The 16,994-nt window shown below is 45.3% G+C and overlaps 1 protein-coding gene across 2 annotated transcripts in view; it reads right to left on the reverse strand.

The window, feature by feature from the left end:
- Window positions 1-4,256: 4,256 nt before the first annotated feature.
- VPS8 (VPS8 subunit of CORVET complex) overlaps window positions 4,257-16,994 on the reverse strand; it is a 259,046-nt gene continuing 246,308 nt past the window's right edge. For both annotated transcript variants that reach the window (XM_026454890.1, XM_026454891.1), the window contains 2 exons: window positions 8,292-8,372; window positions 4,257-4,995 (listed from right to left, as the gene is read on the reverse strand). In XM_026454890.1, coding sequence (XP_026310675.1) covers window positions 4,846-4,995; window positions 8,292-8,372 — 231 coding nt within the window. In that variant the 3' untranslated portion in view covers window positions 4,257-4,845. The remainder of the gene's footprint in view (window positions 4,996-8,291; window positions 8,373-16,994) is intronic.

Below are 16,994 nucleotides of genomic sequence, written 5' to 3' on the forward strand. Positions count from 1 at the left end.
TTTTTTTTTTTTTAATCATGAAGGGATACTGAATTTCATCAAATGATTTTTCTGCAGGTATTGAGATGATCATATAGTTTTTGTCTTTCATGCTATTGATGTCACGTATCATGTTTATTGATCGGCATATGCTGAGCCATCCTTGTATTCCTGTGATACATCCCACTTGATCATGGTGTATTATCTTTATATCTTTTTGATGTATTGTTGGATTTTTTTTTTTTTTTTGAGACAGAATCTCGCTCTGTCACCCAGGCTGGAGTGCAGTGGTGCAGTCTTGGCTCACTGTAACTTCCACCTCTCAGGTTCAAGCGATTCTCCTGCTTCAGCCTCCCAAGTAGATGGGACTACAGGCATGTACCACCATGCCCAGCTAATTTTTGTATTTTTAGTAGAGACAGGCTTTCACCATGTTGGCCAGGCTGGTCTCGAACTCCTGACCTCAGGCAATCCACCTGTGTTGGCCTCCCAAAGTGCTGGGATTACAGGCATGAGCCACCATGCCCAGCCTATTTAACTAGTATTTTGTTGAGGATGTTTGCAGCTATGTTCATGAGGGATATTGGCCTGTAATTTTCTTCTTTTCATAGAGTCCTTGCTGGTTTTGGTGTGAGGTTTAGGCTGTCTTTATGAGTTAGGAAGAGTTTCCTCCACCTCAATTTTTTGTAATAGTTTGAAAAGAATTGGTACTAATTATTTTATAAATGGTAGGTAGAACTCAGTGGAGAAGCCATTTGGTTCTGGACTTCCCTTTGTTGGGAGACTTAAATTACCGATACAATCTAATTATTTATTACTGTTCTGTTTGGGTTATCTATTTCTTCATGATTTAGTCTTGGTAGGTGGTATACGTGTCTTGGAATTTATGTATTTTTCCTAGGCTATCCGATTTGTTCACATATGCTTGTCCACAGTCATCTATTATGATCCTTCTTACAGTTGTAATGTCTTATCTTTCATTTCTGATTTTGAGTCTTCTTGTTTTTAGTCTAGTTAAAGGTTTATTGATTTTGTTTATCCTTCCAAAAAACCACCTCTTGGCCAGGCACAGTGGTCCACACCTGTAATCTCAATACTTTGGGAGGCCGAGGTGGGAGATCACTTGAGCCAGGAGTCTTTTGAGACCAGCCTGGGTAACACAGTGAGACCCTGCCTCATCCAAAATGAAACAAAACAAAACAAAAAACAGTAGCTGTGCATGGTAGCATGCCCCTGTAGTTCTAGCTGCTCGGGAGGCTGAGGGAGGATCGCTTGAGCCCAGAAAGGTGAGGCTGCAGTGAGCAGTCATTGTGCCACTGCACTCCAGTCTGGGTGACAAAGCAAGAGCCTGTCTCAAACAAAACCCTCTTAATAATACTGATTTTTAAAAATTATTTCTCTAGTTCTAGTCTCTATTTCATTTATTTCTGCTTTGATACTTATTATTTTCTTCCTTTAACTAACTCTAGGCTTAGTCTGTTCTTTTTATAGTTCCTTAAGTTGTTATGCCAATAGGTTATTTGGAGTTTTTCTTCTTTCTTGATGTAGGACTTCATTGCTATACACTTTCCTCTTAGAACTGCTTTTGCCCCACATACCATAAATGATATTTTTATGGGATGTTTCCATCTTCATTTGTCTCCAGATATTTTAAAATCTTCCTATTTCTTCTTTGACCCATTGGTTGTTTAGGAACATGTTGTTTAATTTCCACAGATTTCTGAATTTCTTAAAATTCCTATTACTGATTTCTAGTTTCATGCCATTGTGGTCAGAAAAAATATGTTATGATTTTCAATCTTAAATTTGTTAAGACTTGCTTTGTGGCCTAAATATGGTCTATCCAGGAGAATGTTCAATGTGTACTTGAGAAAAATGTGTATTCTCATGCTGTTGAATGGAATGTTCTGTGTATGTTTGTTAGGTCCATTTGGTCTAATGTGTAATTCAAGTCCAGTGTTGTCTGGAAAATCTGTCCCTTGTTGAAGTCCCCTATTATTGTATTTCAGTTTCTCTCTTCAGATCTATTAATATTTGCTTTATAGATTTGGGTGCTCTGATAATGGATGCATATATATTTACAACTGTTACATGTTCTTGATGAATCCATCCCTTTATTATTATATAACTTTGTCTCACTTGACAGTTTTTGGCTTAAAGTCTATTTCATCGAAGTACAGCTACTCCTGCTCTCTTTTGGTTTCCTTTGCGCAGAGTATCTTTTTCCATCTTTCATTTTCAAGCTACGTGTGTCCTTAAAGGTGATTTGAGTCTCCTTTAGGTGGCATATAGTTGGATCTTATGTTTAATCCAATCAGCCACTCTCTTTTGATTGGCAAATCTATTCACATTCAAGATAATTACTGATTTATTATTGGACTTATCACTGCAATTTTGTTCATTGTTTTGTAGATCCTTTGTTCCTTTCTTCCTCTCTTGCTTTCTTTCTGATTAGATGATTTTCTCTAATGGTATACTTTTATTCCTTGCTTTTTATCTACCTAATTTCTTATTTTGTGGTTACCATGAAGCTTACATAAATCATCTTATTTATTTATTTTTTTGAGATGGAATCTCGCTCTGTACCCCAGGCTGGAGTGCAGTGGCACGATCTTGGCTCACTGCAACCCCTGCCTCCCAGGTCCCGGTTCAAGCGATTCTTCTGCCGCAGTCTCCCAAGTAGTTGGGATTACAGGCACGCATCACCACTCCCAGCTAATTTTTGTATTTTTAGTAGAGACAGGGTTTCACCATTTGGCCAGGCTGGTCTTGAACTCCTGACCTCATGATCCGCCCTCCTTGGCCTCCCAAAGTACTAGGATTACAAGCGTGAGCTACTGCGCCCGGCCAACATCTTAGTTTGTAATAGGCTATTTTAAACTTATTACAACTTTATTTTGATTGCATAAAGTTCTGCTTTTACTTCACCCCTCCCACATACATTTCATGTTTTTGATGTCACAATGTACATTTTTATACTGAATACTCCTTTTGCCTTAGTTCTTTACACTATAAAAGAAGGGGAGTAACTGAGTTTTGCTTTGAGAATATCAAGTTCCTCTGGCCTTAATTTTAGGCTCAATGAGAAATCTTTTGATACATAACTTGGGGCAGGAAGCATCACTGGCTCTGGAATCACAGCTCCGAATTCCGCCTGCTCTGCTAGCTCTTCAGTATGATACCTTGGTGAAATTACTTATCACCTCTGAGCCTCAGCTTTCTCACCTGTAAACGGCTTGAGACTGTCATATAGCTGTGGCAGGCATCCAAACGGTGATAACTTAATGGTTTAACCACTTCCCTCAATTTTATATCCTGGCACCTTCATCAGGAAGCAGTACCCTTGTAGCCCAGGTCTTGGGAGAAGTTATATAATAAAAGCTAAGCTTGCATTTCTGGGGTATTTGCCATGTGCCTGAATGGCACACAGCAGACATTTACATGTATTGTTTCATCTTCATAACAGTTCTGTTTATAAAGAAACAGGATGAGAGAGATTAACTGATTGTTGGTTATAGGTAGTACATGGCAGAAACAAGATCTATTTTCTATTTAAGGGTTAAAAATTTGTATTGGCCAGGTGCAGTGGCTCATGCCTCTAATCCCAGCACTTTGGGAGGCCAAGGCAGGTGGATAACCTGAGATCAGGAATTTGAGACCAGCCTGGCCAACATGGTGAAACCCTATCTCTACTAAAAATTAAAAAATTAGCTGGGCGTGGTGGGTTGGCGTAATCCCAGCTACTCGGGAGGCTGAGGCAAGAGAATCACTTGAACCTGGGAGGCGGAGGTTGCAGTGAGCCAAGACAGCACCACTGCACTCCAGCCTGAGCGGCAAGAGTGAAATTCTGTCTCAAAAAATAAAATAAAATAATAAAAAAAAATTGTATCTAGTTTATGTATCTATTTCCTGTGGGTTTGGTTAGTATCAGTCCATGAGAGCCTGATCATTCCAGTGCGCTGAGAAAAGGATCTGAGTATGTAAGGTGGAAACCTAGGTCTCTGGGTGTGGTGACCTCCTGTGGTGGCTGGTTCAATGATATATGAAGTCCCATGGCCAAAAACTGAATTAAGTACTATTCTCGTTGGCAGCCCAGCCCCTGTCACAGGAGCATTTGGGTGGCTGGGCTGCTCTGAATAGAGCTGACGATGGAGCTGCTTATCTGAATTAAGGAGGGTTGTCACAGTCAGGATTCCTGACTTCGAGCTAATAAAATTGTGACAACCGGGCTCTAAATGTCCTCCATGACTTGACAGACTGAACCAGCCAGCCAGGAGACCTGCAGAACTTAAACACAGAGCATTTATTGTTAGAAAGGGCAAGTCTTATACTCAAATAGGTTTTAACACGAACACATTAAAAGGGAGATGGCCCTGGCCCCCACAGTGTCTCTGCTCTCTCCAAGGCATGTTTCAGTTATACTGCAGCCTGGCCAACCACTATTCCCTGTAGAAGTTGAAGTTCCTCTGTATTATCCAGCAGCTGGAGGAGACGGAGTACAGCAGACTCTGGAATGCCATTTGTGTGAGTTCCATCTACTTTCTAGGCTTCAGGGCAAGTGGAAAAAGTCCCAATAGGCAAAATGTCTTTCCTAAAAAGCTGGACAGAGGTATGTGACATTCCTTTGCTTAACAGGCAAAGCAAAATCAACGAGTCTGGTGAACTGACGCCATGACAACAATGTGGAGAAGACTGGGAGTCTATGCTGGGAATGGTGCTGTGGACGCTCTGGGCACAGGATCCCAATTTGGAACCTCTTCTCAGAAGCGTGGGAGGCGGTGGAGGCCAAGCCCACCAGAGGCGGGGTCTCTCTCCAGTGGCCTTGGGATCATCTCTGGTTCTCCTGGGCTAGGCTCCACGGAGTCATCAATCCTCAGTCACAGGTGGGGGAATGAGCTGCAGCTGGAAGTTCTCATTCTGGAAGATGCTGTTGAAAGCAGGAGCACTCTGCGAGCCACTGAATGGCCTATAGCTCTCACTGCTGCGATTCTGGGAGAGTTCCGTGAGAAGAGCCAGCTGCAAAGGAAGGACACCCATCAGCTAAGGTTTGTGGGGAGCAGAGGGAAGAGAGGCTCCTGAATCCACTGCTTCAGGTACATGAGAGACAGTGCTATGTTGCAGGAGTAGTAACATGCACGGTCTGGATCTTAGGTCCATATATCACAAACTGGCAGTGTGACTTTGGGGAAGTTCACTTCATTTTTTAGGGCCTTAATTTCCTCATTCAATAATGAGACTGGACTGGTTCGCTCCCAAGGGCACACAAACTGTGCTCTCCCTGGCCCTGCGCTGAGGGCTCCTCCAGCTGCCCCTGCTGCCGCCCTTCTCTCCCTGTGGACGTGCCCTGTGCAGAGGAGCTTGTTCTCAGCTCTGCTCATTCCAGGCTCTCCACCTTGGTGCACTCTCCTTGGGGGTGAATGGCTAATTATGACCACTGACTCTGACCTCTCTTCTGCCAACTCAAACTCAGGGGCTCCAGAGTGGAACCCCTGGATTCTACCTTCTCCTTCAAGTGAGTCCTCCCTGCTCCCAGCTTCCTTATTCCCACCAATGATACTAGCAGTACCCTCGTTCTGTCAGTGGCTCAATTCTGGAAGAACTGTCGAGGAGGATAGAAGGGTAGGAGGAGACGCTAATGTCGGCCTGTTGGGATGCCAGCGCTCTGCCCCTTGGGGGGACCATCCCTTTCACCTAAGGAGGCTTTCTGCAAAAGCAGGGAGCTGGCAGCCTGGATCTTGAGGTACCCCTGAAGGTCAGAGGAGACAAGAATTCTACACCCAAGGTCCTTAGACTTCCTGACTGATTAGGGTCTTTGCCTGTTGCTTCCCAGAACATGGTGAGTTAACTTCCACCCCACAAGCCCAGGTCAATACGGTCCCTAATAACAGCAGTTGGGACCTGTGGGACGGGCCACCATGTCCCACTACCAATACTCTAAGGGACCCTGCGCAGGCTCACATGGAGGCCAGTGAAAGCCTGGCCCATGGAGAGCTCACAGCTGAGACAAGCGGGCCATGAGACTCCTCAGCGCAGCCCTGTCTGTGTCCACTAAACACGCCAGGAGTCCGAGGGGATGTCTAACAGCCTCTCGTGACTGCATCCAGTGTCTTTCCATGATAGGCACTTTGCTAGGTCCTTGACGTGTGTTATTTCTCATCCTTCACAACATACCTCTGGGGCAGAAACCCTGCGGCCTGAGAAGTGACTTGCCCTCGGTCACCAGCAGTGAGTAGCGATGTGGGATTCACCCGCCAGGCACCATGTTTTTGAGGTGCCCTCCGACCTCTGGCAAAGGGTTTTTCCCTCACAGGCAACGTTGGCACAAGCTCACATGTGTCCATGTGTCAATTCTGTGGAAAACTCAGTACCAGTGGCTGTGGTGACTGGGAAGACATCTAAAGGCCCCTAAGTTCTAAGTGTCAATTTATCAAAAGTAATCCAGGTCCTGGCCAGAGACACATGTATGGTGTCATTTACAACTCAGTAACTCTGACTCAAGCTCTAACTGCAAGTTACTGAGCAGGCCCACTCAAGCAATACGCCAGGGGCCAAGAGATGTCCCTTGCTCTGTCTGAGTCCACTTTGTGCCACTTCCTTTCTTCCATAACCCTCTCAGTTGCCCATCAGCCTGCGACGTTCTCTGCAATGACTGTTATGTACGACGCCTTGAACAGAATGGGCAACAGATGCTCAACTCAATGCTTTCACATTCTGACACTGTGAGGTGGGAAGATCAATTGCAAAAAATATATATATATATATTTCCCAGGAAAAGAGATATTTTTGTGTTCTACTTTGGTAACTTTGTGATCTGGAAATCAATGAGCCCTAAATCAGAGCTCAACAGTTTGAAGCAGAAGAATCTCCTTGGAAGGCCCCAGAAACCCAACTCCTGGGGCAGAGCTTGGCTGAGGCTGGAAAGGGATGGGGGTGAGGCCAGTTCAATAAAGCTGCTGGACTGCATCCAGCAGACCCCTGGAGAAGCTTCCTGGAATAACAACTTCTGCCCAGACCAACTCTCAAAGAAGGAACACCACTTTTTCCTCCGGTTGCCAAGTAACCTAGTAGGTTCTGCCTAAGAATGGGGAGTGCGTGAAGGGGGCCCAGGTAGAGAAGCAGAGGACATAGCAGTTTGCACAAGCTTGAGATAACCTCAGAAACAAATGGGACCAGCTAGAATTGAGGTGTGATCTGGGGAGTGGAGAAGATGTTAGGGTTTGGACTCATTCTTTAGGTGGTGGAGATCCAGAATGTGTCATAAACAAGGGCATGACACATTTGGGTTTAGAAAGGGTAGCCAGGCAGCAGCATGGAGAAGGGACAGAAGGGTTTCTAGCCAATCAGAAGACCTGCAGTGGCCTCTGTGAGTGATAAGGAGGCCCCACTGGGGGTAGTGGCAAAAGGGGATTAGTAGAGAAGATCCCACAGGATGTCCCCAGTTGGGTGGAAGGAAGGGGAGGGGTGAGCCTAGTGCTGCCAGGTCTCTGCTCTGGGTGGCTGGAAGACAGAGGTGTCATTCCTGAGGCAGGCACCACGTGCGAAGAACAGGTCGAGAAGGCGATGAGTATGCTTCTGAAGTGCCTGGGGGACACCTGGTCTGATATGGTGGCAGCGACTGCTAGAAGCCCTCCAGTCTGTACTCTTCTTCCCCAGTTAGAGTAGACCAAGAATTGCAGCCTGAGGTCTTTTGGAATAAAATCCAATTTTCCCAGTCATTGCAGTGAGGCATGGTCATGGGTCTAAATTCTGGACAGTGGAGGTAAGTGGAAGCAACCAGGTTGAATCACACAAGTTTAAGTCACGTGCTAAGGAAGGCACAGCACAAGACACACGAAAGCTGGAGGGAGGTGCGTGGATGTGCCCTGGCTGGCTGCAGTTACACTTCTCTCTTGCTTAAACCACTACTACTTTGCATTTGTCTTTCATGGCCAAAACTAATTCAACCAATGCAGATGCCCAGGAGGGTCTAGGGCTTCGGATAGATTGGGCACCTATCCATATCCTAAGCAAAGCCCTCCTGGGATCAGCCTTCTGGCCTGCTCTCTCTGGAGGGAGGTCAAACACAGAAGCCCTTCTGTGTCCTCACAGGTCATGGCAGGAAGGGACAGACAGCTTTCCACTTCCTTTGCTCTCTTTGCCAAGCTCTGAGTGCTCCCTGGGGCCAGGGTCTGTTGTCCATGTAGCCATAACAGGGATGCCAGGGCACCTTCCAGGTTAGGAGAAAGCTAGAGGGAGGTTCCAAGACACTGCCTTTCTAAAGCAGTAAATTATAAATAGGGAAATGAAAATATAAACCACCACACAAACATTACCCTGGAGCTTCCTCGGTAGAGACGGCAAAGCTGATCAAATGCTTGGATTTGCTGTGGATCCAGAACAGGTTCTGAGGTTCCCTGAAAAATAAAAACTGATACGATTAACAACATTATGTGGCTAGGCAGTCTCTGAACGTGCTCTACACGATGCTGAAGCAGAATATGGTGCTTCCTTCATTCTTCTGAAAACAATCCATGCTACCAGCAATTAGTGACATATATGCTGAACATGAGTTAGAAATTGGCACGTCCCCTAAGAACTCTCCCTGGTGTGTGGCTGCAGGTTGACCTGTCTGTGGACCCTTTTCCCAATGGAGTCTCCAAATGTCCCGTATGTACAGGTTCCTTTCAGGTTTCTTGATCCCTCTTTGGCATCACTATGCAGAGCTAGTTAGTTCCTTCCAGCCTTGCATTCCCATGTCCATCACTTCACATGGCCAGCAAAGATACCCCTTTTCTCTGTCTTGGTAACAGGAGATGCACTGTCATTTAAAAATCTCATCCTCTCCCTGTTTCATTATAAAGCTTGTAGCCACCTATGGAGTTGCAAGATTCATCTGCTACTTTTGGGAAAAGGGCCGGTCTAGCCTGCTCTTACAGCAGCCTTGTTTTGTTCCACCTGTTACTGTGGTGGGACCTGCCAAACTGCGGTTTTCCTCTCAGTGGACCTGATCCAACTCATATGCAGACAGAAGAAATGGGATCCTGGGCGAGGCGGCCATAGGCTTTGGAGTCAGAGGAGAATCTGGATACTGGTTCTGACAGTAACCTGCTATGTAACTTTAGGCAAGTCACCTCACTTCTCTAAACCTCAGCTGCCTCACCTGTGGGAAGGAAGGGGTAATGCTTACCTTTTGAGATTACCAAAAATTAAATGAGATATGTATTTAAAGTGTCGCCTGCCTAGTACCAGGCGAGGGCTCAGTACACACTAGCTTTTCTTACAATTCAGAGATACCCATAGTTAAAAGTTGATTTCAGAAGTGTTTTTGTTTATATGTAAGATTAGTTAAAAGACGTTTTTCTTTGCCCTATTTTATGAACCTGTCCCAAGCGTCTGCACTGCACAGGTTGGTGGGTAAGAGCCTGTACTCCAGAGTTCATCAGCCTAAGCCCAAACCCTCGCTTTAACAATTATAAGCAGCACAATCTTAGGCAAGTTCTCTGAGGTGGGTACTTTTTGCTTGCTTGTTTGTTTCTGCTCACATGCGGATAATGACTACAGCTACACCACATAAAGTGGCTATGAATATTCAAGAAGGTAATGCACACAGAACACGTAGTGGATGCACGGGACTCTGCAAGTTCTCACTGAGCACTACTAACTAGAGGGCACAGGAAGGCCCACAGGTACCACGCACAGAGCCGGTCTCCAGGGGACAACGTCATGTGGCCCTTGTCCTGATATGGCTACAGAAACAGAAAGGAAGGGGGCATCAGAGCATCATGCACAGGCAAAACTGGGTAATGAAGGAGGCTGGCAGATGTGCAGGAGTGGGTGTGCGGAGCATGAGAGGGAAAACTTCATGGAAATGAGAGCTGCTACAGTCAGCTCCCTGTCTGTCTTGCTCACCAGTGCCCAGTACTGTGCTTGCAGAGAGCAGCCAGAGAGTCATCATCTGCTGATCAAATGAAGGGATGGGAGGGCTGACATGCAGATTTCCGATTTCTTACTATTTATCACTGGAGTTGTGACCAAACCTCTGCCATGCAGTGAGAACATACAGCAGGGCTTCTGATACACTTGGGCTCAATCTGGACTCTGCCCAAGACTAGGTGAGTGGCTTTAGGCAAGGAATTTAGCTTCTCTCAGTCTCAGTTTCTTTATCTATAAAACTCTACTTTGCAGAATCGTTGTGAAAATTAGACATCATGTATGGGCTTAGCATCTATTTGATGCTCAATCAATGGCAGTAATTACTGCGACTGTGTTGTTTATACTCCCAGAGAGAAGTGCCCCCCTAGAAAGAACAATGGGATGAAATCAGGAAACATGGGCTCCAATCCTGTTACCTGCTCCCTGTATAACCTGAGGAGGTCACATCTCTCCTCTATGTTCCAACTGATTAAAGGGCAATGCCACCCCGGCCACACTCCACCATCCAGGGAAGACGTGGGCACCACGAGATTAATGGGCATTTAGGGCATGAAAGGTTCAAGAAAAATAGTAATGTATACTGAGCCTAATCATGGCTTTTATCTTTTATTGCATATTCAGAAGCAAATTAGGGGTAATGTCACAAAGACACATGGCAGCCCTGAAGAGAAATAACAGTTTCCATCTACAGATGCCAAATTAGGGTCAGACAAAAAATAAAGGAGCAACTAAATATGAACATAATCTCTGTTCACATCTGAAAACATAAAAGTATTCTCAGACCACTAAATCCCCCAGGACAAAACTGGTTAGGAGTGATTTTCCAATTGGAAAGATAGAAAAATGCATTTGCTGCTGTCTGTTAGAGCAAATTTCTTTCTTTCCATGTAACAAAGTCCAGTGTTAAGAGCTAAAAATTAAACTGTAGCGAGTATGAGAGGAAGAAACAGTGGCCACCCTGGAAATGACCTTGTAGTACTCAGCATTAAAGTAAATCCAGTGGAAAGCGAGGTCCTGATGGTCTCTGAGAGCCCAGGGAGGGGTGCTGGGCTAACATGGCTGCCAGCACAGTGCGAAGCTCAGTGACTCACTGAAAGTGGGAGCAGTAACCATATCCGCTAGAAGGAAGAAAACAAACTGGGGCTCTCAGGATCCACAGACCTCTTTTTTTCTTTTTTTTTTTTTTGAGACAGAGTCTCGCTCTGTCGCCCAGGCTGGAGTGCAGAGACGTGATCTCAGCTCACTGCAACCTCAGTCTCCCAGGTTCAAGCGATTCTCCTATCTCAGCCTCCTCAGTAGCTGGGATTACAGGTGTGCACCACCATGCCTGGCTATTTTTTGTAGTTTTAGTAGAGACGGGGTTTCACCATGTTGGTCAGGCTGGTCTTGAATTCCTGACCTCAGGTGGTCCATCCGTCTCAGCCTCCCAAAGTGCTGGGATTACAGGCATGAGCCACCGTGCCTGGCCACAGACCTCTTAACAAACATATCAAGCTCTGATATAGGAAAACAACCATGATCCAATGCCACCCTACAGACCAAGTTCTCAAGAACAGGGCTGATTCTACTCCTAGGGATACTGGACACGAGGCCTTCCAAATCATACTCGAAGACACAGACTGTTACAGAAGTCTGAGCTCTGCTTGTTCATTTCTTACTCTCTACAATTACTAAGATCCTGAAATCAAAACCCTAACATTTCCTTTCCTAATTATCTTTCCGCGCTAACACATGAGAAGATCAAACCTAGTTTGAGAGAGACACGGGCCACTCTGTATAATTCATAACACAATCATGTCTTTTCGGTATTCTAGAAGCCTTCTACAGGCGCTTCTGTAATTTTCTGGTGGCAATGAAGGTGGAGACGAAGTAGGACGAGTGGAATGAGAAGCATATTTCCCCCTTTTCTCCCTGCCTGCCCTCCACCTCACTTTCAAATCTTTCCCTATATCTGTTATAGCCTCAGCCAGTCTTTTGCCACCACTTCAGCTGTTTCACACTGGAGGTCCTTAGTATTTAAAAGTTTTACCTAAATCAAAGTTTGGCTTCAGAGATAAAGGAAAAGCCACATACATACCTCCTTCCCCTCTGTAAACAGGAAATACTTTTTCTAAATTCCCACCCACAACACAGTTTGCTCTCAGATTGAACCTGACTCCTCATAGCCCCTCATTCTCTAAGGCCTCAAAACTCTCAGTAGGTCACAGCTAATAATGAATTAGGTAATGAAATAATACGACAGGCAGACAAGCTGCTAAGCTGCCTAGAGAGAGGAGGGGAAAATGTGGCAGAACGTCTCTGCAGGAGATTCTTTTATAGTGGTCATGACCCTAGAATGATCAGCTCTAAGGGAGGTGAGTGCTTGAGGCCACAGAGACAGACTGAAAGGCTAACTGAAAAATAACCTTAAAAACCCAAGCCCTTCAATACCACAATTAAAAAGAAACAACACGGTGACCGTTCACAGCACAGGGGAAAAACGCTGGTTTACGTTTTCTCAGACGCGACACGGAGGAACAACCCTCCCTCCCCGGCTGCAGCAGCTCGCTTTATCGATCGTGTAATGACCATGTGCCAGCCACTGTTACAAGCACTGAGCATGGATGATCTCATTTAATCATCTCAAAAACCCTACGAGGTAGGTACTTTTCCTATTGTTATTTTACAGGTGAAGAAACGCAGGTCCTGGGATTCAGTGATATGCCAAGGTCACTCTGGCTGGTGGTGGAGCCCAGATCTGAATTGGGACAGCCCGGTTTCAGAGGTGCCTTTCATCTGCCATTCTCTCGGTAGTGGTCTGAAAGAAGCCTGATGAAAGTCACTTTCTTTTTTTTGAGATGGAGTTTCACTCTTGTTGCCCAGGCTGGAGTGCTGTGGCAAGATCTTGGTGCACTGCAACCTCTGCCTCCCAGGTTCAAGTGATTCTCCTGTCTCAGCCTCCCAAGTAGCTGGGATTACAGGCACATGCCACCATGCCCAGCTAATTTTTGTATTTTTAGGACAGACGAGGTTTCATCATATTAGTCAGGCTGGTCTCGAACTCCTGACCTCAGGTGATCCGCCTGCCTCGGCCTTCCAAAGTGCTGCGATTACAGGCGTGAGCCACCATGCCCAGCCAACTAAGTCACCTTCAAGGGCCCCAAAAGGTTATGTGAGGAGCAGTGTAGGACTCGCCTGGGTCAATCTGCCTAATCAAGCTCCTGTGAAACTGATGGACACCTGCCCTCCTTCTGGGGATCCTTCATGATTCTGCTTTCATTTCGAAACTCATCCCATCATTCTATAAAGTATAAACAAAAGACCCAGGAGAGAGGAGAGAGCAGCTAATGGAAATAAACACAGCTAGCTATTAGTGTTCTGCTTTAAAATGACTTTGGAAGCCTAGACCAAAGCCCAGTGTTAAGAACTAAGCTTCGTTCTGCAGTGAGACACTTCACATACAACGTAATAACAGTTTTGGGTACACACTAGGCATTCACGAACGCCTCTGCCACCACAGAAAAAAGTCTGAACTCGGCTCTGACACTAATTAGTTGTGTTGATATCCCTCGTATCAGTTATCTCAACTACAAACGGGGAGAATCTCTGCATAGCCTACCTTACAAGGCTTTTTCTTGTGAGGAAAGGGCTGGGAAGGGAAATGGAGAAAGCTCATTTCCTGGTGTCCATTAGTCTCTGGCCTTCTGCTAGCTACTTTTATGTTTAATGTGTACATTAGCCCATTGAAGGAGAAATTATTTTCTCTAATTTACCTGTGAGGAAACTGAAGTTTAGACATATTAAAATACAGCTTGTAAGAGACAGGGTAACTCTTGATAACGGGTCTAACCCTAAAGCCCACTATGACATGTTAGTGACAAACATAAGGTGCTCTGAATGTATAGTTTCATGGGCTGCTCGTGGACACCCTGGGCTGCCTAGTCTGTGTCTGTAGGGGCTGATGCTGCATCTGCCCGAGTGCCTACCGGGATCCTTTGTGGTGCCATCATAAGGTTAGCACTAGGTGAAGGCTGTGTCATTAGATAAGGAAACCTAAGTATCTTCTGTTTGGTGTTGGTCACCTGTTTTGCTCCCTCACAAAAGAAAATGTCCCCCAATTGGTTTAAAGTCTTTGAAACCCATATACTGTTCCTGCATAGGCTTGGCTACTCCTTGCCCAACCTGCTTTGAAAGGCAACAGCTTGGGGGAAAATCTGTGGTGACAAAAGCTGATCATCTCATTACACATTAAAAAAAAATGGATTAAAAAATGTAGAATACAGTTTGAATTTTTAGATAACTAACGTAGCTCCTTGGTCAAATTCATGACAACCTTCCTGTTTTCTTGACAGGGTTGGAAAGGCTTGGCCATCTCAATGTATCTGCCTCACAGGCAGGGGAAGCTCAAATTCCCAAACATTAAAAAATCACTGCTGGATGCTGCCACCCACAATGTAGCAGAGGTATTTTCCCGAGTCATCATTATCCTGAGATGCCAGGACAGAGAGCAGGACCATTACAAACAGGCATGAAAATGACAGCACAGGGACACAGATGGATGACAGTGAGACTGACCCCCTTCCCGGGGCCACTGTCCTGCGCAAACCTGGAGTCTTGCCACATAGCATACTGTGGCCATTCCATAATTACATATTCTTTTTGTCAGTACAGGAAGATCTTTTAAAAATCCAGAAAGATGACTGTTACAGGGCATGTACTAGGGAAAGGGACACTCTGGGGATCTGCCCTGGTAGAACTTCAAAATAAGCCTCAAAAATATGTGGCCGATTTAATAGTAATTAATAGCTTGCCAGAGAAAAACCTCAAGTCTCTGAAGGAAGACAACACAATCCAGATGCTTGACAACACAGAGTAGGGGCTCTCTTTTAAGGAGGTGTTATTATGTCTTGAATAATACCCACCATCAGTTGATATTTCATGGAAAACCAGGGAGCAAAATTTCAACATTATGATGGAAGAAATGTAAATTCTAACCAGAACGCACTAGGATATTTGTAGAAAACAACAAAACATAAAAGTCCCAAGGCAGTGAGTGACTTGTTAGCCACAGCAGACTGTGCTAAGCCCCCGCCTGCATTCCACGTTCATCTCCTCCTCCTTCCCTTCTGCATTAGCCAATGGAGATTCCCACTGTTTCCCAAACATGCCCAATCCAATGTTTGATACTATATGAAGACGTGGGAGCTTTCAGGGGTGGCACAATTGATTTGGGACAGAGGTCCAGGCAGAAGGCTACGCTCTGCAGTGACAGAAAACACCACACACATTAGAGCAGTACAATCTATGAAGCTCTGTTCAAATCCCATGACCTTTACAAATGGCTGATAATTCAGCACAGCGCAATTAAGAACGGCCTCCTGAGTTGTTTTAATGCACAGTGACAGGCTGCTAGTGGCTCTGTCACACATACTGAAGAGAAAGAAGATAACTACCATGTATTGTGGGAAGTGCCTAAAAGCTTCATCAGGAAACATGTTGGAGGGGAAAGGCCCATTTGTAACTCAATCAGTAATCTCAACGTCCAAGAGGATGGTAGCCATGAGCGAACTCCTGTTTTGCTGAGGGAGTTCCCTTCCATATACAAAGGGCATAGGATGTATAGAGAACTACTGGCACCGAGATGGTCTCACACACAGCCCCATAATAAGACACACATATGACAATCTGAGTGGGAACAGACAACTACTCAAGCAGAAGTGTCATATTAAGAAGTGCAAAACCCACAGCCATTAGCTCTCAGCTGCATTAGCATGGGAGCTAATAAGTGATGTTAGCTAAGTCTCTGATGATGAGCTGTAAGGCTCTATCCTTGGCTTTTTTTTTTTCCCCTTTGAGATGGAGTTTTGCTGTTGTTGACCAGGCTGGAGTGCAATGGCATGATCTCGGCTCACTGCAACCTCCGCCTCCCAGGTTCAAACGATTCTCCTACCTCAGCCTCCCGAATAGCTGGGATTACTGATGCATGCCACCATGTCCAGCTAATTTTTTGTGTTTTTCAGTAGAGACAGGGTTTCACCATGTTAGCCAGGCTCGTCTCAAACTCCTGACCTCGGGTGATTCGCCCGCCTCGGTCTCCCAAAGTGCTGGGATTACAGGTGTGAGCCACTGCGCCTGACCAACCTTGGCTTTTTTATATACAAATATTTTATCAATGGCTTAAAGGGAAAAGAACCCTATCCTTGGGAGGAAAAAATGATTCCCAAGGGTCAGAAACTGAAACAATATAAGCAATGCCTGGCACTTGGCTCCAGAAACCAAGGGTATATGCATCAATAGCATGTGTGAACAGAATCGGGAGTTTGATATCAGTATGTTAACTGTTAATCAACCATGCAAAATGGCTGCTAAAAAAGTTAATGTGCTTTTGGTTCCATTTACAGAAACAGACTCCAGGGTAAGGAAGATGATGACATCATTTTGTTCTAAAATGACCTCACGTGAAGTACAATGGTAATACTCAAGATGTGGTATGATAGCGTGGAGAAGATAGAGGAAATGGATTGTGGATGTTCTGCCTGGACAAGGGACCACTGAGGGCTGGAGATTGAGGACCTCAGCTGCATGAAGGACTGGAAAGGCTGCACTGTAACAGAAGGATTAAGCTGTTTTTGGTAGGTCCCAGGGGAAGGACCAGGATCAATTGGCTTCACCTACTACAAGGAAGAATTATCTTAGTTACAGCTTCCAAAGATGGAATATCCTGCCCTAAGAAGGTGGTTTTCAAGCAGAGGCAGAACACTGCTTGTTCCAATGGATGAGGAGAGAGGCTACTTCTAGCATGACAGCCTGAGGAGCTCTGCTGTAGTCTAGATGTTGTTCCCTCTGACCCTTGTACTGAGATTGGAGCTCCAGTGTTGGAGGGGCCTAATGGAGGTGTTTGTGCTATGCAGGCGGATCCCTCATGAATAGATTACTGCCTTCCCTGAGGAAGGGAGGTGAGTGATTTCTCACTCTATTAGTTCCCATGAGAGGTAGTTGTTTAAAAGAGCCTGGTACTTCCCTCCCCTCCCTCTCCCGGTGCTCCTCTTATGGTGCTGAAACAATGCCCCAAAGAGTTAAAAACAATCTACGACTAACAGAAATTCTTGAGTTTGCAACATAAG

This window comes from Piliocolobus tephrosceles, chromosome 2, assembly GCF_002776525.5.
Source record: "Piliocolobus tephrosceles isolate RC106 chromosome 2, ASM277652v3, whole genome shotgun sequence".
NCBI classification, from domain to species: Eukaryota; Metazoa; Chordata; class Mammalia; order Primates; family Cercopithecidae; genus Piliocolobus; species Piliocolobus tephrosceles.